At 40.0% G+C, this 26,334-nt stretch overlaps 2 protein-coding genes and 1 long non-coding RNA gene across 8 annotated transcripts in view; 1 reads left to right on the top strand and 2 right to left on the bottom strand.

Moving 5' to 3' along the window:
• LOC126388178 (sodium-dependent phosphate transport protein 2A-like) overlaps positions 1 to 8,694 on the bottom strand; it is a 12,370-nt gene extending 3,676 nt beyond the window's left edge. The window contains exons 1-8 of one of the 6 annotated variants that reach the window (XM_050041109.1): positions 7,774 to 8,694; positions 7,321 to 7,473; positions 4,355 to 4,498; positions 4,131 to 4,242; positions 3,833 to 4,034; positions 2,174 to 2,275; positions 972 to 1,023; positions 504 to 671 (exon numbers count right to left, since the gene is read on the bottom strand). In XM_050041109.1, coding sequence (XP_049897066.1) covers positions 504 to 671; positions 972 to 1,023; positions 2,174 to 2,275; positions 3,833 to 4,034; positions 4,131 to 4,242; positions 4,355 to 4,498; positions 7,321 to 7,456 — 916 coding nt within the window. In that variant the 5' untranslated portion in view covers positions 7,457 to 7,473; positions 7,774 to 8,694. The remainder of the gene's footprint in view (positions 1 to 503; positions 672 to 971; positions 1,024 to 2,173; positions 2,276 to 3,832; positions 4,035 to 4,130; positions 4,243 to 4,354; positions 4,499 to 7,320; positions 7,474 to 7,773) is intronic. The other 5 variants (XM_050041108.1, XM_050041111.1, XM_050041110.1 and 2 more) reach the window with 5 other exon arrangements.
• Positions 8,695 to 10,445: 1,751 nt separating this feature from the next.
• On the bottom strand, positions 10,446 to 11,323 carry LOC126388181 (uncharacterized). The gene is made up of 2 exons (XR_007569725.1): positions 10,917 to 11,323; positions 10,446 to 10,876 (listed from the first exon to the last, which is right to left on the bottom strand). It is a non-coding gene; the product is annotated as an uncharacterized LOC126388181 (long non-coding RNA).
• Positions 11,324 to 12,398: 1,075 nt separating this feature from the next.
• LOC126388180 (solute carrier family 22 member 4-like) lies at positions 12,399 to 25,943 on the top strand. Its single transcript, XM_050041114.1, has 11 exons — positions 12,399 to 13,321; positions 13,789 to 13,971; positions 15,927 to 16,030; positions 18,592 to 18,746; positions 18,918 to 19,089; positions 19,948 to 20,074; positions 20,450 to 20,550; positions 21,150 to 21,364; positions 23,318 to 23,500; positions 24,995 to 25,128; positions 25,533 to 25,943. The coding sequence occupies exons 1-11, from the start codon at positions 13,115 to 13,117 to the stop codon at positions 25,608 to 25,610; spliced, it is 1,659 nt and encodes a 552-aa protein (XP_049897071.1). The 5' UTR covers positions 12,399 to 13,114; the 3' UTR covers positions 25,611 to 25,943.
• Positions 25,944 to 26,334: the final 391 nt, after the last annotated feature.

The raw sequence follows: 26,334 nt of genomic DNA, 5'->3' as shown, positions 1-26,334 counted from the left end.
ATGCCTGCACTTGAGAATCTGGACATCAGTACTGACGAGACTGCTGCTCTTCAGAGACCGTGCATCACCGATCACCCTGAGCTTGCACACGTGAGCGCGGAGCACAGAGAAGCAGTCAGAGCTACAGGCTACAGTGAGGCTAAAACAGAATTCAAATGATGTTTTTCGAAACAATTTTTTATGTCGGGGCTTCAGGACACTTGGATCACTACGGATGAGCATGTTGGAGATATTTTGTGGTTTCAATTTTGTGTTCTTGGACGTTTGAATCTGGGGCGCCGTCTGCCATTAGGTGTGCTAGCCGCTGCCCCCGCCGATCTCCGCAAGGGATGTGAGCACTCTAAATCTTCACCAGAGCCTCCCTCGGCATGAGGGTGAGTAGATAATGGCTGAATTTTCATTTTTGGGTGCACTATCCCTTTAAGGTTACGATATTCTAAAAAGATTTGCATTTAGTTGTGATGTATTTAGGATAAGAGCTTTATATTCCAACTGTGTATTACCTGTATTAACAACTTTATTAATAACACTGGCTACTTGGCCCTTCAGCAGGGAGTTGAGCAGTTTAACCAGCAGTATCAGACAGCTGCACAGCACCAACAGAGAGCAGGCCAGGAGGATCAGACCTATGGCCAAGTCTGACAAAGTGCAGTCCACAAAGAGATGCCTACCTGGCCAGAGAGACAGACATGTGACATTTGATGTAGTGAACAAGATTGTTTGAGTGAGAAACAAAATATAACTTCCAAGATGTAAAGGGAGGAAAGCTGCCCTACAAGAACAACTGACAAGCTTAGTAATCAGTGTGTTTAATTTATAGGTTATGTTGATTATGGGTGATTGAAGGTTTAAGATAGTGATTAGAACACGCAAGAAGGGAAAATGTGTGAGGAGAGGAGAGATGTTTTTCATTCAAAGAGAGGTTAAAAACTTTAAATCACAGAAATAGGTCAACTGTCAAAATGGCATACATATCAGTGTATGTTCTGAGAGGTTGTGTGTTCTCCAGGATGTGTCATTGTCCTGTCAGCAATGATAAAAAGAGCGCAGACTGAGGCAAAGAGATGGTGGGACAATTTTAAAATGCAACATACATAATGTAACAGTAATATTAAATACATTATAATGATAACCACACTTTTAGTTTTGCACATTAAATGTACGAGCATGACGCTTATAACCAAGACGTGTCTTTTCACACAATAACTAAAAGTAAGACAAATATGTCACAGAGCGCCTGGGATGAGAGAAGAAACATGTAACAAATTAACATTAAAAATGGGACATGGTTGGTGCTTCTCAAAGTCAAGGATGCTTCCTTGGTAGGACAGGCCCTTCCAAGTTGGGTCCTACGTAGGCTAGGCAAGACTCCTGCCTAGCATTCAATGAACACACATCAGAACAGGCTAGCGAGTGCCAGGGTGTGCATCATTAAAAAGATAGTGCACCCAAAAATGAAAATTCAGCCATTATCTACTCACCCATATGCCGATGGAGATTCAGCCATTATCTACTCACCCATATGCCGATGGAGGCTCAGGTGTGTTCACGTGCTTTCGTTGGTCTCACTTGCAAGTGTGCACACGTGAGCGCGGTGCTCAGAGAGGCAGTTAGAGCTGCAGGCTACAATTAGGCTAAAAACAGAGTTCAAATGACGTTTTTCCAAACTACTTTTTATGTCAGGGCTTCAGGACACTTGGATCACTACGGACGAGCAGTATGGAGATATTTTGTGGTTTCAATTATGTGTTTTTGGACGTTTGAATCTGGGGCGCCGAAAGCCTGCATTAGGTGGAGTTGTGCTGCTACCTCCTCTCCCCTTGGATCTCCGAAAGGGATGTGAGGACTCTAAAATTTCACCTGAGCCTCCCTCAGCATATGGGTGAGTAGATAATGGCTGAATTTTCATTTTTGGGTGCACTATCCCTTTAAAGATGCCTCGCCCTCAATTCCGGTAAAGGGTGTGCAAAGGATTGTGGGTACTTCATGCATGCTGAGGATAGACGCATGTATCCTTGGAAGTTGTCTAAAGGAAGGACTCAGCCCTTGGTTGAATTTGAAGTATCCTTGACATCGGAACAATCCTTAGGTGGGATCCGATGACTTAGCCTTCTTGAAATTTAGCCATTTAAGGATCCTTCCTTGACTTTGAGAAGCACCAATTGCTTCTTACCAGTACCTCTGCGGTTGTGCTTTGACACCAGCGCTTCACCAGAGTCTTGTTCCTCACACTCTGGTCTCCAGTAGCAATGGCTGTAATGACTGACTGATCCAGCTACATAGAGAGAATCATGTTGTGACATTGGCCGCGTTTCCCAGATGGCTCTTAGCGCTAAGAGATTCTTAAGAACGCTCTTAAGCCTCCCGTGAAAGAAAAACGCGTTTCCCAGATCACTCTTAGCTTAAGAAGATCTTTCACTAAGGAGTTGTAAGATCGAGCTGACCCACTCTAAACAGCCTTCTTAGCGACCAAACGCTCACAGATCCGGCCGCAAATTAATATTACACTAAGCAAGGAGACGTTAAAACAGTGCGCACCGTATATATTTTGATCTATTTTATACTTCAGATTTATATTGTTTAGCATTAATTGGTGACAGAAAAGAACGAATTTCATTCTGCAGGGAAACGTGTGTCCTTACTGTGCATATGACAATAAACACTTTGAATCTTGAATCTCTATGTTTTATGAAGACCCTGTGTGCGCTCAAAGCTGTGGCACAAGTTACGCACCGAAATGTGGCGGAAGAAAAATAATAAGAAGAAGAAAAATAAGTATGAGGAATAACAAGTGTGTTCCTGTATGTGCTGTGCACCTCAGGCACACAAATAAAATGAATCATCATGACTATCATTTATCATAATTTGTCCGCACATATCCCACACCTGACAGAAACACATCCACCCTCCAAACCTGTGACATTTCACAGAAATCAGGCAACTGACAGGTGTAATTGAGCTCAGCTGGAACCTCATCAAGGGACGCTCCACCCGCAACTCTATATAAAGGCGTTGCCAAATAACATGTGTGAGATACCATGGCTGCTTTACAGCGTATTCTAGCTGCTAACCAACTGCGTCTCTGTGTGTGAAGCCAAACCGTATATGTAAATGCATTTGTGCGTCAGCACTTCAGCCCACTCGATGTGCTGTCAGACCGGGCTGTCCAAATGAAGTAATGGCTGAGATACAACGCCTCATCAGCTAGTGTCTGCGCAGTTAGTGTCTTAACTGCGCTCTTAAGTCCTAAGATCGCTCTTAACTGGGAAACACGGCCGTTATCGTTGGTTAGTAGTTGGTTAGAATTACAGTTTATTGCTGCTTTCATGTCTCAGGAGGTTTCACAGTTAGTAAAGTGATGATAATATTACCTGCCGGCTCTGTGTGGAATGTGTGAGAAGCATCCATGTTGTAGAATATATAGCTTCTTTGCAGCAACATCTGTATTTTAAGTGATGTCAGCAGTCATGGCTATACCTTTGAGTCTGGACCAACATGGATGTAAACTTTAACTGTAATTTGACTGATGTGAGGCATACAAATGCGAGGTGGTAATTCTAGTTTTATCTTGTGCCCCTGAGCACTGTTGCTTCATTTATTCTATTCCTGCTGCTGTTCTCAACTGAACTGATGTAAAATAAATGTGGAAGATCTGTTTAATAGGTGACGTTTTCTTATGAGAGCTTATGTACTCTACGTTCTATACTTGGTTGGGTGTGCAAATTCCAATTTATGCCAGTTTTTCAATTTGAGATGGAGGCTGTTATTATGTTTGCTAAAAACAAATAATTGATAAAAAAGCATTAGATTTTATTGCAAAGTTTTCTAGTACCTGTACCTGGATAATCATTCCAGTGAGTGGCTCAGTGAGGACTTTCAGAAGTTCAGGAGCTTCTTCTCCAGTACCGAACTGTAGTGTGTCGACCACGACCTGTGACAGTCGCCTCAACATCCCGCTCACAGCTTCCAGAGGGAGAAGCACCAACACAGACAACCAGTTAAAACAGTCGTGGACTGTAGCTCCAGCAAATGCCCTGTAAAAAACATTTCAAGATCTTATTTTTACACAAACATACCTACATATATATATAACATACTTTACAGGGGCAAATGCACACACACAGCTTTACCTTTCAAACTCATCTCTCTCCCCAGCCTGCATTAGAGCAACAATGGTATTGGTGACTGATGTTCCGATGTTGGAGCCCATGATAATAGGAATGGCTGACTGAACATCCAGCACTGTACCAAAGAACATAAGTTTAGTTTGATTATCTGAAATGCCGCCGTTACATGTTTTAAGAATATTACCTGCAACTAACATTGTTGTAGAAATGTTAATACTTAAACTCACAACCAGAAGAGACGAGGCTGACTATAATGGAGGTCGAGGTAGAGGAGCTCTGGACTAACACTGTCACCAGTATTCCCACCACCAGCCCTGCCACTGGGTTAGACAGGATGGCATTTTCCTGGAAGATATCTCCTGCTACTCTGCCTGGAAAGGAGAGACAGAAGAAAAGAGACAGACAGGAGGATATCTTTGCTGTTCATAATCAAGCTGAGCATCCATGATAGCAAATAAAACATGCAGCTACATCCAGTATGGGGGTGTAGTTATATAGAATATGTTGATGAAGAGGAGTAAATGATGAAGGAGATCATAGTCAGAATGACTAAGTAGTTAACCGCAGCTGTTGCTTAAAACATGAGTTGTTTGCTTTGCAAGAACATAAGAAGTGTACTTTAGAAAACAAGAACCATAAGATAAAAATGAGAAGTATGCTATTATCTGATTTAACAGCTGTCGCATTTTTGAATAATCATTTATGTTAGTGTGTATGTAGTGTCTTCATGGTGACTGTCTTTTAGCAGTAAGCGAAAGAGATATATTTGTGAGACATGATAATCAAGGTGTCATTATATGTGTTGATTTCCTTATTTCGGGGATCTTCTGTTGCTTCCAGTTACTCTACATCAAAATAAAGTTTCACTTTATTGAAGCTATCTCCAGAGAAACATAGCAAGCTAAGCTACAAGAAAATGGCAAAGGTAGTTTGCTACTTGCAAAGCTGCTTTTATTGTTATTTTTTTTTACTTTATGTCAAATTAGCGTTACCTCGGTGATAAGAAAAACTGTCAGCCAAACAAGTACGCAGGCAAAAAAATGTTAAGTTGAACTGTTCATCATAAAATCACAAACTTCCTTCTTTTCTTTTTTTTTTAAAGACTTTGTGACATTGAACATGTCCTACAATGACATGACATCATCAGTCGGTCCATTCCTCTCTCCTCTTCCTACCTAATGTATTTGTTATGTATCAGTAGGCTGCCTGGCTGTGTCAGTAATTCAAAAACAGAATTCCAAAATTTATTTTCAGTCAAAGTATGATAAAGAAAAGATAGTGATATAAACAATAAAAATAACAGACCAAAATGGAAACTTTCCTCTTTTTTGGGGGATGTTATGACATGTCCTGAAAAAAATCTCTCCTCTCTTCCTACTTAATCCTGTTCTCTGTCTCTGAGCTCTTTTCTTGGCCATTGTTGTCTCTATTTCTCTAGTGTCCACTGCAAATCCACTAAATATATACATACAGTCTTTGGGCAAGACACGTGACGGACGTGTCAAGAAGTGCAATGTATCCAATCAGAGGCAGAGCGGGGTGGGTCTTGCCAAGAAAAGCCAATAGCGAAGCAGCAAGCGGAATTAACTGAAGGATTAGTCTGTGATGTCATACGAAAGTGCTTCCCGTCATCTACATGTCTCAGTGTGGCACTGATGTCAGTCACATAACTTATTCTCAGTTTTATTATCCTTACTTTTATGCAGACCTCAATTAATCAACTTTGCTACCTAAAAGCTATTTGACTCAGAAAGCATTGACGTTACCACCACGCTACTGAGAAGTGTAGTTAAGTTAGTTACTGCCCAACACTGCCTGTTAGTGTGCATGTAGTGTTTCAGACAAGACCAGTTCTTGACCAAAAGATACATGAGGAAGTGCAAGAGTTGATGTAATGGAGGACTTGTTTGTTGAAAGCACTCTGCTATACTATAAAAACAGCAAACACTCCCTTGTTAGTGAGCAGCACATTCTCACTCCGACCTCATCACATGTTGACGTTTCATCATAGGCTTTCCTATGACATGCAAGGTACCCTGGGTGCATTGCTTGTTGATGTTCCAGGACACCGTGTGAAGTTCTGCCTGTTACATGCACCTTTACGCCTACACTTAACTAAGTGCCAGTTTAGTCATACCTCTGTGTCACACCGTGAGATTCAGATTGTGATTACCTCCGCCAAGGAGGTTATGTTTTCGCCGGCGTTGGTCTGTTTGTCTGTTTGTTTGTCTGCAAAATAACTCAAAAAGTTTTGAATGGATTTTGATGACATTTTCAGGAAAGGTGGATAATGGGACAAGGCACAGATGATAACATTTTGGTGGTGATCGGTTGAAGCAAAGTGGATAAAATAATAAATAAAGTCTATCGTCTTACAGCCTCAGCAGCAATTCCAATTTCTAATGAGATGGTGAGAATAGCGCCATCTGGTGGCCGGAAAGCACGTCTTGTTCTACTTGCTAAATATTTTTGTAATTCTAAAGTTGAAATTAATGTTCTGTGTTGGAAAAAAAGAAAGTGAAAAATAAAAAAAAAACATATTATATTCTGTGTTGGTACAAATAAAAACGAAATAAATACACCACAGTGTCTCCATGGTGAAGGCATATATACAGTGGTGTGAAAAAGTGTTTGCCCCCTTCCTGATTTCTTACTTTTTTGCATGTTTTCCACACTTAAATGTTTCAGATCATCAAANAGGAAGGGGGCAAACACTTTTTCACACCACTGTAACCTAATAATGATAGTGATGCAAATAACCTAATTGTGATGCAGGCTACAAAATCTGATGCAGAGGGGGAGGGAATATCACCTACTTGGCGGAGGTCTGCACTCTCTGAGTGCTTTTCTAGTTTTCATTGATGTAGTTGAACTGCTTATTGTAGCCAGTTTTCATTCATTCATTCATTCATTCATTCATTTTCTGAAACTGCTTATCCTGTTACAAGTTGGCAGGCGACTGGAGCCCATCCCAGCTGACACTGGACGAGACTAGATTTACTTACTAAGCTGTTAAGATGTAGTTTACCTGCTTTTCATTGTGGAGTAACTGGTGCTTCAGTAAACTACAGTTTGGATGTAGTTTCCCCACTACATATTGCTTTATTGAATAATGCATTGAAATGACATTGTGAGTTTTGAGTACTGCCAGGTCTAAAAGTTGATGAAAGATAGTGATAATGGGATTGCTTACCGCCAGCTAGTTGGAAGGCAGAGCTTAAAATGTCAAGGGAGCACACGAAGAGGTACAGGAGCAGGAAGAGAAGAGGGATTTTGCAGAGAGCAGATATCACAGTTTTCACTCGTTGTGTTCCAGCTGGACTTTCCATGGTCAGATCCTGTTTGGCTCAATAATGTCATATTTTTATAAGCAGCAGCAGAATTTATAAATACAGTAGTAACTTATATAGTGACAGTAGTGGTGGAAGTAGTTGCGATAGCTTTTTGTATTGTCATTTGAAGATTAACACTACCACTGGAGAATACTCTGGTTATACACTGTATTGTGATTTTAATAACATGACAAATTGCACTCACTATGAAAAATACAGCGACCCAAACACACATGAAATAGAGCAAAATACTTTAAATTAGCACTGATATAAGCACATGCAGTAGTTGGTACAAATACTACTGTTCAACATACCTTGGGTTTTGATGAAATGGCACCTCTGGGTCAAAAAGTGAACGCTGACTTAAATTGCAGCTGATAGCAAGAAATAGAGAAACACAAATATAGGGAAATGTTTTGAGTGAAAATAGATGACAAAAGATTGTTTTTGCCTCATACGCTTCTAATATATAATTTAAAAAACAGGAAAACAGCAGCAAAATAAGACATGGAGACGAGAAAGAGAAGGAAGAGAAAAGGCAGAAAAAGAAAGGGAGGTGCTACCGTGTTGTGTAGGTTAACTCTGTTAGTGGAGCATGAATGACTGATGGTATAATGAACAGCTTAGACTCATTCCTTTTTTTTCTGTTAATCCCTCTTTGTCTTCATCTGTAAGCTATCTGTGCACACCTTAGTGTTAGGCCACACTGCCATATGTACAGTATATATTACAAGGATTAAGTCGACTACTGCACAGAAAAGTAAAATGGCAACACCTAGACGCAGACCTGGGCTGGTTATAGTCATGTTTGTTGATTGAAGCATCACCACTACTTTTTTCAAATTGCATCCCAAGATTGAGTAACAGTATTTCGTCAAGTTTTTTGTTTTGTTTTTTCAGATGTGGACACTTGTGAGGTACTGTCATGGCCCTAATGTGTGTGCTCACATCAGGGTTTGCAAGTGTTGAGGCTGTCCCATTTTTGCCCTTGTTTCCTGCAAAGATAATAAGACTTTACTTCTTTATAATAAAAAAAAATATACATGCAGATAATCTAACAATTTCCCATGGCCTAATACTACAGACTAGTCTTTTTGTGTAACCATCCCAACCAGTCTCTATGTTAAATACTGAGGCAGGTTCATCTCAGAGTCTCCTCGGTGGTTGCTCTCTCAGGGAAGAGTTGAGGAGGCTGAGGCCATAGTGAGACAGGCGGCTAAGATGAACAAAGTGGAGGCTCTACAGATCATCTTTGAGGATTACAGGGTAAGTTGGACCTGATATAAAAGCACAAACACATTACAAGATATCTTCGTAATTTGCTTCCACTGTAAGCGATGGGGGACAAAATCCACTTGAAAAAGTGGTCTTAAAAAAAACATTAACAAATTTCACAGATTGTATGACGGCTCGTTACAATTAAATGACTTACAGTGAGTCAAAGCTGCCCTGAAAGAAAAAAATCACAGTGAGTTGGCAATGAGGTTTTGTATCTTGATTAAATGAATACACCAAGCAAAACATGACTTAATGTTCATGGGCACCTCACTACTGTATTATACTTGAAACTAGAATTACAGCCCCACGGTTGTATGCCAGGTTCACACTACACAGTATCACCTGGACTGTAGCCAGACGCAGCGTCGTACAGTGTTGGTTTGGATTGTGGATGACAATGAGTGTCTTACCCAAGAATCCATCATTTTATCTTGTGTAGTGTGTCATAATAGACGACAACAGATGCCACATCTGGAATGCCTCACGACATCCTGACAGAAAGTCAAGCATGTTTAATTTTCTTTTTGTCATTCACGACTTCTCCTGTCACAGCCATCACTTGGACCAATAGAAACATAGAGCAATCTGCTGCCGTGGACAACTGTATGGCAACAACAACCCGGCCTTTTTGATATTTCCTCTAGGGACGTTACCACGACAGAGTGAAAAGGCATGCTGGTGTGAAACAGCAGAGGCACCTAAGCAACCTGGTGAGTACTGCCATTAGCGTCAACCTAGCACACAAAGTTATTTCTGTATAATGGAAAAGGATATAAGGGTGCCAGCTTAATTTGGAACAGACTACATTGGAAACTGGTCATTATTTTTTCATTACCTTTGCATTTTTCTATTTTCACTTTTAATCCACTCCCATTTGTCGTGTTAAGGTTAATCCACTGGGCCATCATTTCAAACTCAACACTTCCTGTATCTGTTTAAAATTAAAGGCCCCTTTATAATTTCGGTTGAGAGAATCCCTACATTTTCTGTACAGGCAGGAACTCGTGGAGGATTCAGTGACTGTCATAGTTTGCATATGGTGTTTCAGATGTAGCTCCTGCCATCTGGTGGTGCTTTTTATGTTACTACAATAACATTTCAGCTGGGACATGATCAGTCATAGTGACTGAAGTAATAGTAATAATTATAAAAGCAGAACAAGAATAACCCAGTGACATAATGCATGTCATAAAAGACGACCAGGGATTATTGATCGTGGACCAACTTGTGGTGTGTTATGTCTGTCAGCCAAGCCACAGCATGATTTTATGACTCCACAATTACCTAATCTGACAGTGACAGTTGGAACAGACAAGCCAGAAAAGTGTTATATGTAAAATATTATGATGTCACAGTGAAGTTGACCTTTGACTTTTTGGATTTAAAATGTCATCATTATATCTTATTAGATATTTGTGTGTAGTTTTGTCATAATTAGTGTAAGAATTATTATGTTATAGCCTTTGACCTTTAACCAGCAAAATCTAATCAGTTTAATCTTCAGTTAAAGTGGACGTTTGTGTCAAATTTGAAGAAATTCCCTCAAAATATTCTTGAGATATTATATTAACAATAATGACAGAGAAAGGGTCACACTGACCTCGACATTTGACTCTTGACCACCAAAAACAGATCAGTTCATCATTGAATCCAAGTCGATATTTGTGCCAAATCTGAAGAAATTAATTGGGTTGGGGGGTAATAGTTTATGTTTATGTTTATTTTAAGGATCCCCATTAGCTGAATGCCTTGGCAATCAGCTAGTCTTCCTGGGGTCCACACCTTACATACAATATATTACACTACATTACATATAAAACATACAATTTCATCAATTTACATTATAAAATACAAAGCTTATGTTTATATTAAAGTTAAACAGAAAAAAAGAAAATAAAGAAGAAGAAGAAAAAAAGGAATTACATTCAGTCATTTCAGTTCAAAATTGGGTACACTGTAGGCTACATACATTAAAGTAGAATACTAAATAATCAATATATTGAAAATATTTATATATATATTTTTAAAAGTCAGAAAAGACAAAGAAAAAATAGCACAACTTGTAGAAACACACAATATTGTAAACACGCACAGAGCATACCTTCTACTTTTCACATTCATCTACAGGCCAGCAGATACCTCTTCTACTTTTCACATTCATCTACAGGCCAGCAGATACCTCTGTATGTCCTTTTTAAAGGATAATTTATTTTTAATTAGCCGGATTTTGAAAGGTAAACTATTCCAGTATGTTATGGCTCTGTAAATAACAGTTTTTTGCAATGAGTTAGTCCTTAGACTGGGAACCACAATATGACCATTACTGGCAAATCTAGTGTTGTGTTTATGTGGGTTATTGCAATAAATTATTTGCTCAAATAAAAATACTGGATTTTTTAAGTTAATAATGCAGCTAAAAAATGTGGCCATAGTTAAAAAAAATCCTTTGCTCAATGGTGAGCCAAGAGAGGCTAGAATGCAACTTTTCAGTGCTAGTTCTTATTGAGCAGCCCAGAACAGTCTAGCAGCCCTATTTTGTGAGACTTGTAATTTTGCAAGATTAGTTTTGGATGCAGATGACCATACTATTGCCATACTATTGAACAATAGGCCAAGTGGCTCAAAATTAATGATTTGGACACTTGACCCAGCATGTGTGATTGTACATAAGGAGAGCACTTTCTTGTAACTGCAATGCCTCGGCCCATTTTACTGACAACTGAATTGATGTGCTCAGTCCATGATAGATGACTATCAAGGACTAGGCCCAGCAATTTGGCTTTGTCCACCTGTTTTATGGGTTCTCCAGATATTGACAGCTCCAGTTTAGGCTTAGAAATCAATTTCTATCGTGACTCAAAAACAATACCTTTACATTTGGATATATTTAGGACTAATTTGTTTGTTTTAATCCAGTCATGTACGAGACAGAACTTGATTTAATTCTTGACATGTAGTTGCTGCATAATACACAGTAGAATCGTCTGCATACATTGTTATACCTGCATTATTCACAGCTAGGGGCAGATCATTAATAAAAATTGAGAACAGGAGTGGTCCCAGACAACTTCCTTGGGGTATACCGCATGTTAAACTACTGTAATCTGACGAACCACCGTTATAAAGAACCTTCTGAGTTCTAGAGGAAAGATAACTCTTCATCAAGGTAATTGCAGTTTGGCTAAAACCATAACACTGTAGCTTGTCAATTAAAATGTCATGATCAATGACATCAAATGCGGCACTGAAATCTAACATAACTGCTCCTGCTATTTTAGAGTCAGCAATCCCCCTCAACCAATCATCAGTCATTTGTATAAGAGCTGTACAAGTCGAGTAACCTTTTCTGTATGCATGTTGATATTTGGTAATCAAGTTGCAACATTAGTGACATTAGTCATTGCTGTAAACACAGCTGCTTACGATTGTGATAATGAAGCTGATAGCAATGAGGAAACATTAATAACTCTGAGCTCCTTCGCTGCACCAGTCTGTGCAGATTAGAACACTCAACAAATCATGTTTTGTTTGTCTCTCTGTGACAGGTTAGAGTGTCCCTGCATCACCTGAAGAGACATGTCAGACGCTGTGGAAAGTCAGCTGTGATTCCTTCATACAAGGTCAGCTGTGATTCATTAATGTATTATGTGATCATGGAGGGATGATGAGACAGTGTGCTCCTGGGCACAGATATGCAAAGGGCCCCACTTTGGCTTGCCTAAACTATATGTTTGCACAAAAGCCCTGAGGGTAATTACGGAGTATTCTCATATGCCATACTGGTATTACCTTATATGAGCTATGGGGTGTGATCTTCACCTCACACCCCCGCAAAACAACTGATCCTCACCTTATATGCCCTGCACAACAACTGGTCCTCACCTCACACCTCTACAACAAAGCTCTACAACAAAGCTCCTTTTATTTCAGCAGGTACAAACTGTGGAAGTTTAAAACAGAGAAACTGTTGAGGTACTGGAACCATTTGTTACTGTAATTACTTTGAGTATTTGATTCATTCTATGTATTTGCTGCTGATATTTAACTGTTTTTTAATTTTGTTTTTGTGCGTTACTTTGAGTTTTGTAACAAGTGGCTGGTGATACCAAATGTTCTTCTAGGTCAACAGGTTAGACAATTCAACAACATTTCATATCAAAGGCTTATTTAGTTCCATGACACAGGGCGGCGGCTGGATGACAGACAAGAAGGAATGTTAGGTCAACTTGACTTTTTTTTTTTTTTTTTTTTGTTTAATCTCCGTTTATGCCGTGGGGGAAACATTGCCTGGTGCTCAGGATCATGACTGTGCAAGTCACAGTTGCAGGTAGACAGAGGATAGAGCAGCAGTCCTACGAATAAGCGGATTCTTTGATTATGAGGGGTTTTGTTGACAGCATAGCTTTTCTAGGTCAGTGGGGACGGTTCCAGCAGGTTGTCTTCTTCCTCCTGTGCGCCAGCATCGTGCCCAATGGATTTGGAGCTTTCACCCTCGTTTTCCTGACTGATATACCGAGCCACCACTGCCTTGTTCCTGAATCCAACCTTACCAAAGATTGGCGTAACAACGTCATACCAGTAAAGGTGAGACGACCAGAAGTGAGACCTCCTGTTGAAAGACGCAATGTTAATTTTTATCCTGTGCACACGATCAACCTAGGCTTTGACAACTTGACTCAGGGAGGTTCATTGCGACACAAAGTTAGAGAAATTTGTATTTGCTTGTAATTTTAAAATTGAGCACACAACATGTTGTTTAAATGTTTTATTTTAAGGGACTGGGGATAAAACAGGAAGCCAAATCTAGAAGAGCTCACTGAAATATTCTTTTTCACATGCATTTCATCTAGTTTCTGCTTGACGTCAGGCATATCTTACAATCATACAAAACATCACTGTGACCATTTTAAAGCCATGAAAGTTAAATTCTTGTCTAGTTTTAGGAAGTATTTTACTCGTCCACATGCTAGGAAAAACACACCACAATGACAAATTAACATCAATAGAAATGTTACGAATAACACTAATTACGTTTGTATTGTGACTGTGAGGTGGTGAATGGGAAACAGGAGCTGAGCAGTTGCAGCAGGTACAGGCTAGATGTGGTCCGAAATCTCTCTGCTCAGGGATTCATCCCTGGCAGGGACGTCAACCTCACTGACCTGGAGCAGGAGGGCTGTGTGGACGGTTGGAGCTACAGCAAAGACATCTACCAATCCACCATAGTCTCTGAGGTGAGTGAGTGTTTCAAGACTGTAAACGAGCTTGCTGACATTTTTGTGTCACTGTACTGTTGTCTCAACTTTCCTCCTCATCCTTGTTCACAGTCTTTCTGTTCTGTTAGTGCGTTTGTCTTGCAGCCTTTGTTTTATCTGTTGTTGCTCTTGGTGTCTCAGTGTCAGCTTACTGTCACTGTGCACTTGTTTAACTCCAGTCCTGCCCATGTCTGTATTTTATTTGTCCGTCTGCAGAGTGTATACTTAGGGCAGGGCTTTTGCCTGCGGGGTTTGGATGTACGTAAAACCTTTATTCAAAGCATAGTGAAATGTCATGGTAAACACCCACTCTCTAGGATCCCTCTGTCAAAATCATGCTGGTACATTAGGCACAGCACTGTGAACACAGCTGCAGTCAGTCAGCACACATAGTTAACGCTTGCTCATTATCATAACTGTGAAGAGAATCTCTTTGCAAAAAATGAAAGCATTGTTATAGCTTAATGTTTAACGCCTTCTTATTTATTTGACTTTTTACTGTATCGATTGCCTAACGCTGAGGAGGTAATGTGTCGGTGATATGTCGTGATCATACACTGCTTTCACATTGTGAAGCTATTCCCTGGGTAACAGTACCCAATTGTTCGTCATCTTCATCAACTATCACAAACGTGGCAGTCTCTAAAATCCATACTGCAAGAGAGACACACCCTTTGAAGAGTGATTTTAATTGCTGTGAATTATCTTTGTAATCCAGCCTGCTACTCTGGACAAGCCAGTGGGGAATCTTTTATCATAAGATTTGAGGATGTTGTCATGTGATCTGTATTTGCATGGGCATGTATGGGAAACAGGTTTGAATGTAAGCCTACTCTATCTCCTTTTTGTCAGTTCAACCAGGTTTATTGTTGTGCTGGTACAGTAAATACTAAAAGCCATAAGACATACAGGCAACACAGAGGATGTTCCACAGCTAACACCAAATACGTCATCACACGGTTCAAACAGTTCAGACAGGGAGACAAAATACAAAAACTCAGGCACAGGCTACAATGTGGTTTAACTTGGGTTAAGGCTGGAATGGATGAGGGTGGGACGCTCTGCTGTGCGCTCTGCCCTGACTGGTTGTTACATGATTGTCAGTTGTTTATGCTCATGTGAGGCAATGCAAGAGTGTTACTACTGACCACAACCACAAAAGTTTTTCTGCTGTTTTCATGGGTAGTTTAGGCTAATTTATCACAAATCGTCATATTTTCTAAACTCCTTTGTTTGTGAAAATCTGGAGGCTTTACTGGGGCTTAAGAGGCCGTCATAGTGGAGAGCCAGAGCATGTTGGATGCTCCACATTCAGGGGTGTGTGGACACTGGAGGACAGCCGACACTGGGCACAGGGCCTGCAGAGGGAGGGCAGGAGCTCACCTGGGTCCATACCCACGGCTGAGGGCCCTCTGACAGCTTTCCTCCAGTGTCCATATACCCCTGGATGTGGAGCTGTGGACTTTGACTTTTTTTTTTCTGGGGATTTTGTGCCCCTGTGCTCTGAACATTTGTTGACAAATGACCCATGTCCTTCTGGACCATCCAATTAGCATCAACCTTTAACTTACAGTGACTTTTTTTTAATGCACTTTGCGACAAAAACAAAACTGCAATAAAAAAAAAAAACAGAAAAGGATTTGTTCTCCTACTTCAAAACTTGCTAGACTTACTGAAACACAGCACCTGATAGACTCTGTGCAGCACATCCTCAAACATCAATACTACATAAAGTACTAATTTATGAATATTGCAGCCTAGAAAATTAAAGTATATTCAAATACACTAAAACAAATAATGTCATTGAGCTGAGAGGTTGGCAATTCAGAGAGCTGGCCTCAATGCTGAAACATAATCAGACATCAAATATATACAGTGGATTTCCCCTAGTCAATGTGTTTCATTGTATAATTGTGTATGTATGGCTATTCCAGTTTGACCTGGTGTGCAGTGAGCAGTGGAAGCAGCCGTTCACCTCCACAGTTTTCTTCATTGGAGTTCTTCTTGGATCCTTCTTCTCAGGACAGCTCTCAGACAAGTACAAAAAGAAACACCAGTTAAACTGTATATATAAAATATACATACGCAGTCATATAAACCTGTAACCCTTTTACCATATAAACTGTATAGTAAGAGATCTAATTACTAATTCAAATCAGCCACTAATTTAAGGTCTTCCTGTACCTCTAACTCAGAACATGATTGTATACCGAGAAAATAGCAAGCAGCACTAATCCTTATGTTTGTCAGGGATGGAAATGACTGTTATTCTTTTGTGGAGATGTTGGCATTGCCTTACACACTAATGAACGTCATCCAGTATGTTGGCTTTTGTTTTTTGCAACCATACCTTGCCAGATTATGAAACAGACCTTTTCCAATGTGAGGTTATTTATTGCGGAAAGGATTGCCCACACACTGACTTGCACCTACACAGCAATGTTTTGTTTTTGTTTTGTTTTTTGTACTTTATTTTTATAGAAAGAACAAACACAACATACAGCATAAAAAAACAAACAAACCATAGAACAAACAGTTGGTCACCTACACATTCATACATACGTTATACTGATGGAGATACAAGTCAGTTCATACAGTAACGGCTCAGTTATCATCTCTTGTGGTCACAAATATAATCCATTTTTCCCATTATTTCAAATACTTATCCATCCGTAGACTTAGCGAAAAGGTCATCCTTTCCATATTTTGAATATTAGTCACAATATCTATCCAGTCTGTCTCTGTTGGAGGTGTCGCCTGCAACCATTTTCGGGTTACAGCTTTACTGGCTGCTAATAATATTTTCAAAAGATATTTGTCTCGCATCAGTAAATGGGGTGCAATATTGCCCAAATAGATTGTAGAAAAAGAGCAGTACATTTCGTCACCAAAAATATTTTTGTATTACCCGTATAATCTCTTGCCAGTATGGCTGAATAGCTAGGCAGCTCCAAAATATATGAAAATGGTCTGCTAGCTGTTCTCCACAGTTCCTCCAACATAGACCTCTGACCGTCTCCCCTGTCTACACACATTTTAACTTAGGAGTTATGAAATACCTGACCAGATTCCACCAGCAAAAATCTCTCCAAAGAGCAGAACTAGTGGAAGTTGACTGCACAGAGCACATATTCAACCGTTCACAGCAATGGTTTTTAACGGAGCAACGTTTCGGACCTTTATCAAGCATGAAGCAGTAGTCAAAATGACTTACTTAAATAGAGGAAGTAGGTCCGAGTTGAGCAATCACAGTTTAGCATGTGTCATTACCAGAAAGATGTTACAGCTTGTGACAATTAGTAAATGAACACACCTCAATGGAGCAGTACAAGCACCTCGAACACATAAGTCATCATTGTAGGTGTATGATAAATATACAAAAACCAATGCAATATCAGTGGATGAATCAAATTAAATTAAATTTCAACATAAAGCAGGCAAGAAAGTTCAGAAAGTAAGGGCTGGCAAATCTGTGACATAAGAACTAGTGAACTGGATGAAGGGCCTATAATGGTCCCATGGTGACACTCATTTAGACCTTTGTGGGAAAGTGTTGGTAATGTATGAATCCAATAAGTTTCACGTTGCTTTAGTAGAAGCTCATGATCACCCCCTCTCTTTGGAAGATGGACCTGTTCTATACCAATGAAACGAAAGGAAGGAATGTCATGATTGAAATCATTAAAATGCACAGCCACAGGATAACTGCAATCATTTCTGCGGATGGTGCTTTTGTGTTCACTGATTCTCTGTTTCAATTGTCTAGAAGTTTTACCTACATATGCTAAACCACATGGACAACTTATCAAGTGTATAACATAGGTAGAAGCACTTGTAATGTACAGCAACATAATGTGGTGTCATATAATGTTACCTGTTGTGTTGCTTTTCCATCAGTACCATAGAATATGATACACAATGGTGCAATGTAACAGCCTGGAGCTCGTGCTGATTTGCTCTGGCAAATGACAACCAAAAATGTGGTGATGTCATCGTTTTTGCTCACACACCCTTGTGCCAGGGGGGAATTTTTTCTCTCAGGTTGGCAAAGGTTATGGCTCGCCCTACCTTGCCCCACTCTGCCTCTCATTGGTTTACCCTGATGTTCTTACCCTACAGCCAACCAATCTTGCTCCCCAAGCCTAGTAGCCAATCAGAGGGAGAGTAGGTCAGGTCATGCCTTCACCATCCTTTGGGGGGGGGAATAATTACATATTGAGGCAGGCAAGCATAAACTTATTTAACTTATTTAGGATAGCCAATGAAGCATTTTTGAAAACAACCAAGGTGGCTGCGGCTGATGTGGAACTTTCTGTTCAAGTCCTACTTTTAAATTCTGACGGCAACACTCACTAACAGACATATTCATGTGACAGAAAAAGAATCTGGCCACTTCCTCCACCAGCGACCATACCTTATAATTTATCTGGCCTTGGTTGACATTTTTATGCAAATAATTTTGCATGCAATATGTTTTTGTTGAGCACATCTGCCGATTCAATCTCCACCCCCTTTAGTGTAGAAGAAAAAAACTGGTGTTCATGTTTAGTGTACCAATATATACCTTGGTAATGAAACTTTATTCGACTTCTCTCATAGATTCGGAAGAAAACCTGTTCTTTTTGCAACCATGGCAGTTCAGACAGTTTTTACCTTTATTCAAGTCTTCTCTACTTCATGGATTATGTTCACTGTCCTCCTCTTCATCAATGGTTTGGGCCAGATATCCAACTTTGTAGCTGCCTTAGTGCTGGGTACGTATGGACGTTGGATTCTATAAATACTGCCACAACAGTTTTACACATTTGTCATGTTTTGAATTCCTGTAGACAGTGCAGTAAGTTTAAAACATACTGTGCATATCTACTTGACTTACACGTGTTCACCATCCATTTTTTTTTGTATTTCTTTATCTCTGTGTGCAGGCGCTGAGATCTTGACTGGCCATGTGCGAGTCATTTACTCATCTATGGGCTCATCTCTGGGCTTTGCCATTGGCTACATGCTGCTGCCTCTCTTTGCTTACTTTTTAAGGGACTGGAGATCTCTCCTGTTGGCTTTGTCTTTGCCTGGCCTGGTCTACATCCCCCTCTGGTGGTAGGTTTTACTTACTACAAGGAAACATATCATGAATTACCTTGAACTTAATGTTTTTTGTCTTTTAACAGGATTTATATTTCTTGCATATTTGTATGCAGTGTTGATAGCCGAGGCCAGAGGCATTATGTTTTCAAGTTGTCCGTCCATCTATATCTTAAGAAGGCCTTCTGGGAATTTCCTCAAATTTGGTACAAAGGCCCACTTGGACTCAGGAATGAAGTGATTAAAATTTGGTAGTCGAAAGTCAAAGGTCAAGGTCGCTGTGAGCTCACAAAACATGTTTTTGGCTATATCTTAAGAATTTATTTACAAATTATGACAGATCTTCACACATATATCTAATGGGATATATTGATGAAGTGATGACATTTTATACCCAAAAGGTCAAAGGTCAACTTCACTGTGACATCATAATTTCTGGGGAAAAAACACTTTTGGCCATTACTTCATAAGTCGGGAACAGAGGAGGTTATGTTAGGTCGGATACTGAACTGTTGACACACATCTTGGATGCTCACCTTGAAACTGTGCTGATTGTATCGATCCTTTGTGCTGCCAGGGGAGAAATGTGTGTGATGCATCCTGGTTTTCACAGACATGGATGTCAACTTGTCTAGTTTGTGGAGGCATACAACCACAAGGTGGTAATTCTAGTTTTTAATGGAAAATCTTGAACCCAACAAGTAAAGAGTTAAGAATGGCAGACTGACCCGAAGACTTACAAAATAATTGGGCAAGACTATGTTTTATGAAAGAAATTGTGTGCGTTTTTGTGTGTGTTCACCATCTTTGTTTTTAACCCCTCTGATCCAGCCTGACCTTTCCTATCTGTCTCTGTGCTGTATAATGACACAGGCTCATCCCAGAGTCCCCTCGGTGGCTACTCTCCCAGGGAAAAGTGGAAGAGGCTGAGGCCATAATGAGAAAAGCGGCTAAGTGGAACAAAGTTCAGGCTCCGAGGGTCATCTTTCAAGATAACGATGTAAGTTGACCTGCTGATGCCTGCAGTTGGCACTTACTGTAAAACAATCATCTAATGTTACAATATCACTGTCAGATATGTTGTATTTGGTACAAACAAAACACCCAGGACACACTGGAGGCTGTTATGTCACTAAATTAATCTCTCATTTCAAACAAAAAAGGTATTCTGTCTGATTTGACCTCAGGTTATACAGTTAGCACATTTTAGGGAAAACTAATTATCAGTCAAAATCATGTAGCATCAGAATAGATGAATTTGTATTTTTGTTTGAAAAAAAAAAAGTTTATTTCTTAAACAAAAAAAAACATCCCAAGGATATTAGGCTACTGAAAAATTGCAAACAGAGGATGAGAAAGTTTGTGTGTCTTGCAGGTTGATAAGACAGAGATACACACTAAACAACGCCTTAGTGCCATTGACCTGTATAGGACCAGCAGCATCAGAACCACAACACTTATTCTCGGCTTTATATCGTGAGTAAACGGCTTTATAACCATATTATTAACAGTCACTGCAATGTCTGAGATAGCTTATTGCAATAGAACATGTAAAAGACATTCAAATGGACAAAAAAATCACATGGCAAGAGGAGGTTTTCAGTTTAACACATATGCAACATACAAGAACATGCAAATGTAGGAGACACAGGCATTATCTGAGTCCCCTTTCGTTTAGTTTCTTTATAAGTAACACATTCAGCATTTCCTTTGTTAAAAATTCAACCACAAATAGTGACATATGCAGGAACAAGGAAACAAAATGTGGTTGATTAAGTAATTGATGGACTAGTTGATTCCTCATTGCACATAACACATAACTAAAAGTGTGTGTGTGCGTGTGCGTGTGCGTGTGCGTGTGTGTGTGCGTGTGCGTGTGTGCCTGCAGCAAACATTATGTATGTCAATAAGGATCTGTACTGCAACACAGTTCAATCACAGTTCAAGTCTGGTTAAAAAATGAATGGACACGAATGGACTTTTCCTCAATTTGCCCGAATGTATTTATATGATTTTATAACAAGCCTTTCTATTCAAACTCCTCTGCTATATGTCTGTTTCATCATCTTGCCCAGGTTCACTGTGACTGCTGGATACTATGCCCTGTCTTTCAACACACCCCAACTCCATGCTGACCCCTACATCAGCTGCTTCATTTCAGCAGCTGTGGAGGTCCCAGCATACATTTCCAGCTGGCTGGCTCTGCGATACCTTCCGCGAAGGCTGTCTGTCATCGTTACCTTGCTCCTTGGAGCAGTGCCACTATACCTCATTCAACTGGTGCCTGAAAGTAAGCAGGAAAAAAAATGCCAGGACTCTATTCACAAAGATTATTGATGCAAAGTGATGGTTTGTGTGGTGAAATTCAAAGGAAGCATTTTATTTTTCAAAAGTCTTGTTTTGATAAAAATGAAGCTGTTTACTAAGGATCTCTGTAGTAACACTGTTGGGCCGAAGAACAACTGCAATTAGGGGGGAACTTATCACAAACTCATAGTGTCTTGCTCTTTTTGTCAAGGTGAGCAGCAGGAATTAATCATACATCTTGCATTGATTAATGTATTGAATCATCATGACTCAGACATGAGTTATGCATTACTTAAAGCCTCAGTGTGTAAAAATGGTGAGTAACAGTGACATCAGCGGTCAAATTCTAGATTGCAGCGCTCACTCACTCACCCCTCCCGTCGGGTAAGTGACGTTGGCCTCGTACGACAAAAAGCCTTGCGCAGACAGCAGAGTTTTTCGAGTTGTTCAGGAGTATCTAGCGACAAGGTGAATATTTATTTAGGAATCTAAACCATGTGGGGTGTCGGTGGTTTAGTGGTAGAGCAGGCGCCCCATGTACAAGGCTGTTGCTGCAGCGGCCCGGGTTCGACTCCAGCCTGTGGCCCTTTGCTGCATGTCACTCCCTCTCTCTCTCTCTCCTTCACGCTCATCTGTCCTATCAATTAAAGGCTTAAAAATGCCCGAAAAAATATCTTTAAAAAAAAAAAAGGAATCTAAACCATGTTACGATATGTTATAGCTTACCAGTGAGATATAGGTTATCTGTGAGATATATATTAGGAGTGTTTTATTTCTAATTGTTTTGGTAACATGAGCATTAGCACAGTAATGCTAAAATAACATGTTTTATGTGATAGTCACGGCACAGTGCGGCAAATATAGGTTGGTACGATTATAATATATGCGTTTCCAGAGTGTTCTTCCACAGGACACAGGGAGAGAAGGGAGAGGGAGAGGAGGAAGACCAGGGAGAGGAAGGGGGCGAGGGGGTAATGTTAGAGGCGGTGCAGGAACGGCCAGGTGAAGAGGTGTGTCTCGGCTACCACGAGGGAAGAGGAGGAGGAGAGGGTGGCAGCCTTGCAGCAGTGCGAGAGGAATCAACAGATTAGGCTGTAGGCTAGGCTAACCATTTAGCTGTAGCTCTGGGATAATGTTAGCCAAGGCTAGGATAACGTTAGCACGTAAACATAGCCATCACTCGAACTTAGACGAGAGGGAAAAGTAGTTGCAAACATGAAGCCAAAATGATTTTAAAATATCAGATTGAATTACCTGTCTAGCAGAAAGCAGGCAACCTCCGCATCCCTTGTGAAATCTTCTCCTTCAGGAGTTCTTTCCACCTGGAATAAGCAACGCCGATATTCACTGGCGTTTGTCCCGTCCTCGCTTATCTGATCTTTATCTTTTATTTGGTGGCGTGGTTTCGCTCTTACGGGGCAAAACATATGTGTGGTCCTCCATTTAAAGTGTGACAGAATCATAAAAGTACAAAGCAGGTTCACGCAGAAGCGCCCCGGATTGAGCTTCACCTTAACCGTCTCCAGTGACGGCAAGTTCTAGGCAAACGCGAAAGGCGAAGCGCGTATATCCCTTTCGGCCGCTGTATTCAAATATGGCGACGCAAGAGGGAAACCTCCATCAGACCGCGCCCTGCCTGTGTATATATAGAGAAATCATTCTAAGCCTATGAGAAAGCTTCCATTTGTATGTGAATTGCATTACACTTTAAAAAAGCAATAGTTGATATTTGCTAATAAACAACCACGTAAATTACACATTGTAACTTTACATAAACATGTGTTGTGTAACCTTTTTATAAAGTGTTACTGAAAGAGAAAGCAGCTACATGTTGCAGACATGGGTAGAAATTGTAGTTGATCAAGGGCTTCAGACCTGTATGTGTTTCTACTCTGTTGTTTCCAGTTCAAAAACAAACTATGTCCTTATCCTTTAGGTCTATCAAATCTGTCACTTGCACTGGAGATGTTCGGTAAATATGGTTTTACCACCGGCGCAGCTCTGATGTTTGCCTACACTGCAGAGCTTTACCCAACAGTGCTCAGGAACACAGCGACAGGGATATACACTACTGTTTCCAGACTGGGAAGCTGCGTTGCACCATTTTTGTTAAAACTGAGTGAGTAAATTGCATTTAGTTAATAATTATTACCATTGGTTTAACTGTTTTTTAAGCACCTGTGCTGATGTACCCTGCTAAATCTTATTTCACCAAGTTTGGAAGCGATGCACACGCCCTCACAACAGAAACAGACAGTTTTATTACTTTGCCCTAAAGATTTCAAGTAGTGTTGTTGTTGGCGCAGCTGTGACAAAGACAAACGATGCTTACCTCAGAACGTGGCAATACATGTTAATCTCTTTTTCGATTGTCAGGTAGAGTTTCCATAATTACTGTGGTTGCTCCACTGAGGACTGTGGACTGAAATTCTTTGGCAATGGGGGATGGTTGTCAAAGCATTGTTTGCTTCCTGCTTTTGTTGTGCAATGGTTGAGAACACTTTGTGCCATAAAGAAAGCCATAATTATCCTGAGAATTCTCACCCTGTGGCAGGCAGAATTGCACTGTAAAAGCAAGGCATATGGGGAACCAGTTTAAATGCAGATGGTGTCATTATTCTTTAGCCATTGAATTGTGGAATCAACATTTACTGCGGGCCATTCGATATTTTTTGGGTGTGCCAAATATGTGCCAGTGCTGGCGGTCACAGGGGATACGGGCTGGGAACCCAGTGAAGTCCGTTGGAAGGTTTGGGCTGCCAGATTATGGAATAGGTTACTCGATATGGATGATAATAAATTAGCAAAAAAAATATTCAAATGGGATATACAACGGAATGGACCTTGGATAATGGACATGTGTGATTTGTTTTGTAAATATGGATATGAACAAGTATTCCTCAGAACAGAGAAAATTGACATTTTAACTTTAAAGGAAAGGCTGCTTTATGAGGTTCAACAACAGTGGGCAGATGAGATTTGGAGTAAACCAAAGCTACGTACCTACCGTGAAATAAAATATGAGTATTTTACTGAAAACTATGTTCTGTATAACCTGTCAAAGAAACAAAGATCACTCTGTGCACAGATTAGAGCAGGCATATCGCCACTTCATATTGAAACCGGGAGGTATGTAGGGTTGGGAGAAGACAGTCGAATGTGTGACCTTAAAGAAGTAGAAAATGAGTATCATTTTGTCTTGTACTGTCCTTTTTATTGGAAGATCTGCGAGGAGTTGTTTAGTAATACAAAGATTAAGGTAGATTGGATAAATGCGGATGATTCACAATGACTGACTTGGCTGTTTGAAAAAGAAATATTTGGACTGGCAAAGTATTTGGGGAAAGCTTGGGACATGAGAAAGGGAGCATTGTATCAGTAGATGTATAACTTTACTTTTGTACTGCTGTAAATTGGTTTTCTGTTGCTGTTGTTATCAAATGCTTGACCAGCACGACTGGAAATGTATATTGTTATTTTGTTTTGCAAAGGTGTCATATAATCCTGAGTGAGCAGTCTCCCCCAGAGTTGCAGTCTCACACATACTGTAAATGCACACACACAGAGTACCCATAATTTTCTCTCATCTTAACCTTCCCTTCTCATTCTTTAGGAGGATACCTGTTGTATCTTCCTTACATTATACTGGGGACTCTGGCTATTATGTCTGCCGTTGCTGCTCTCTTCCTTCCAGAGACTTTGGGAAGACCTCTACCTGAAACTATACAAGAGATGCAAAAAAGAGAGGTAGGCTGCGTAAGAAATACACCTTTGTGATGGATGTGTGAATCAGCAAGTGTTTGCTAGCAAGTTCACCATATCAACTTTAAACTTGTTTCTGCTGCAGCCAAATAGTGGCCAAATACATATTTTGCAGGTTGAAGGATTATTTTAAGCTCTGTGATTTTACAGTATGAAGTATGAACTCTCGTGTTTCCTCCCACTAAAGCATGTAAAAAACACATTAAGTGGATGTGTTAATGTGCCACCAGGCGCTCCAGTGAGTGCAACTGCTTGTGTTGATGATGATAATTAAGTTTTATAGCACTCAAGAAATGTTGACACTTCGTCCTCTTATAGCTGCCCTATATTCTATGCAGAACATCACAACCACAATTATTTTCTTTTTTTGTCTTTCCTCCTCATAACAGGATAAAGTGTCCATGCATCTCTGGAAAAGAAACCCCAGTGCCCGTGTCACTCTTGGACAGTCCACTGTGATTATCTAGAACATTACTGATGGAGGTGATATGCTGATATTACTGTTGAGTATCATTACTGCTGTTTACATTTCTTTATTTTTATCTTATTTAGGTGTGGGTTTTTTTTAAGTTTATAAGCTATTCATTAAACTTGAACCCATAGTTTTTACTTGTCATGCAATTGAAAACAATGTTCTCTTTTCTAAGACATTAGAATATTAAATTGAAATGTAAGACTTAAATGGTGAAGTGGACTTCTCAAGGATTTTTTTTATCTTGCTCTGTTTTTGTATCACTTTACGTGTATGTGTTATGGTGAAGATGGATACAAAATATTCACTAAAACCAATAATAAAGGATTGAAATCTCACATCTCAAATATTTATGTTACAAAATGTAGTTTGGTTACACAATTAAAGCCATATTTGAATGTCATGTATGCATGCAGGCTGCAGGTTTGCCATCCATAATAGGGGAGAAAACATATAATACTGATGCGATGGCTGTTAATAAATGTTTAAGTAGTGAAGCATAAGTTGCAAGGTTTGCATTATTGTTGTGGAAACCTTACACAAATGACCAGTCGACAAGTTTTTGCATTACTTACCTTTGGTGAGGACAAAATAAAAAAGCAATTTGGCTAGTTTGGTATCTCTCAAACTGGATATGGCACAAAAGTGAGCTGCAGTTCCAGTTTCATTTCATTTAATTCTGGCGTTTTTCTGGACAGAGACATGTTTCTGTTACAAGT

Source organism: Epinephelus moara, chromosome 3, assembly GCF_006386435.1.
Source record: "Epinephelus moara isolate mb chromosome 3, YSFRI_EMoa_1.0, whole genome shotgun sequence".
NCBI classification, from domain to species: domain Eukaryota; kingdom Metazoa; phylum Chordata; class Actinopteri; order Perciformes; family Serranidae; genus Epinephelus; species Epinephelus moara.
This window is presented reverse-complemented; position numbering and strand designations above follow the sequence as displayed.

What these genes read in the sequence shown, in the direction of transcription:
- LOC126388180 (XM_050041114.1), top strand. Translation starts at nt 13,115, where the DNA reads ATGAGGGGTTTTGTTGACAGCATAGCTTTTCTAGGTCAGTGGGGACGG. An exon ending in AATCCACCATAGTCTCTGAG is followed by an intron (nt 13,972 to 15,926) that starts GTGAGTGAGTGT and finishes TGGCTATTCCAG; the next exon opens with TTTGACCTGGTGTGCAGTGA. An exon ending in TCAGGACAGCTCTCAGACAA is followed by an intron (nt 16,031 to 18,591) that starts GTACAAAAAGAA and finishes CTTCTCTCATAG; the next exon opens with ATTCGGAAGAAAACCTGTTC.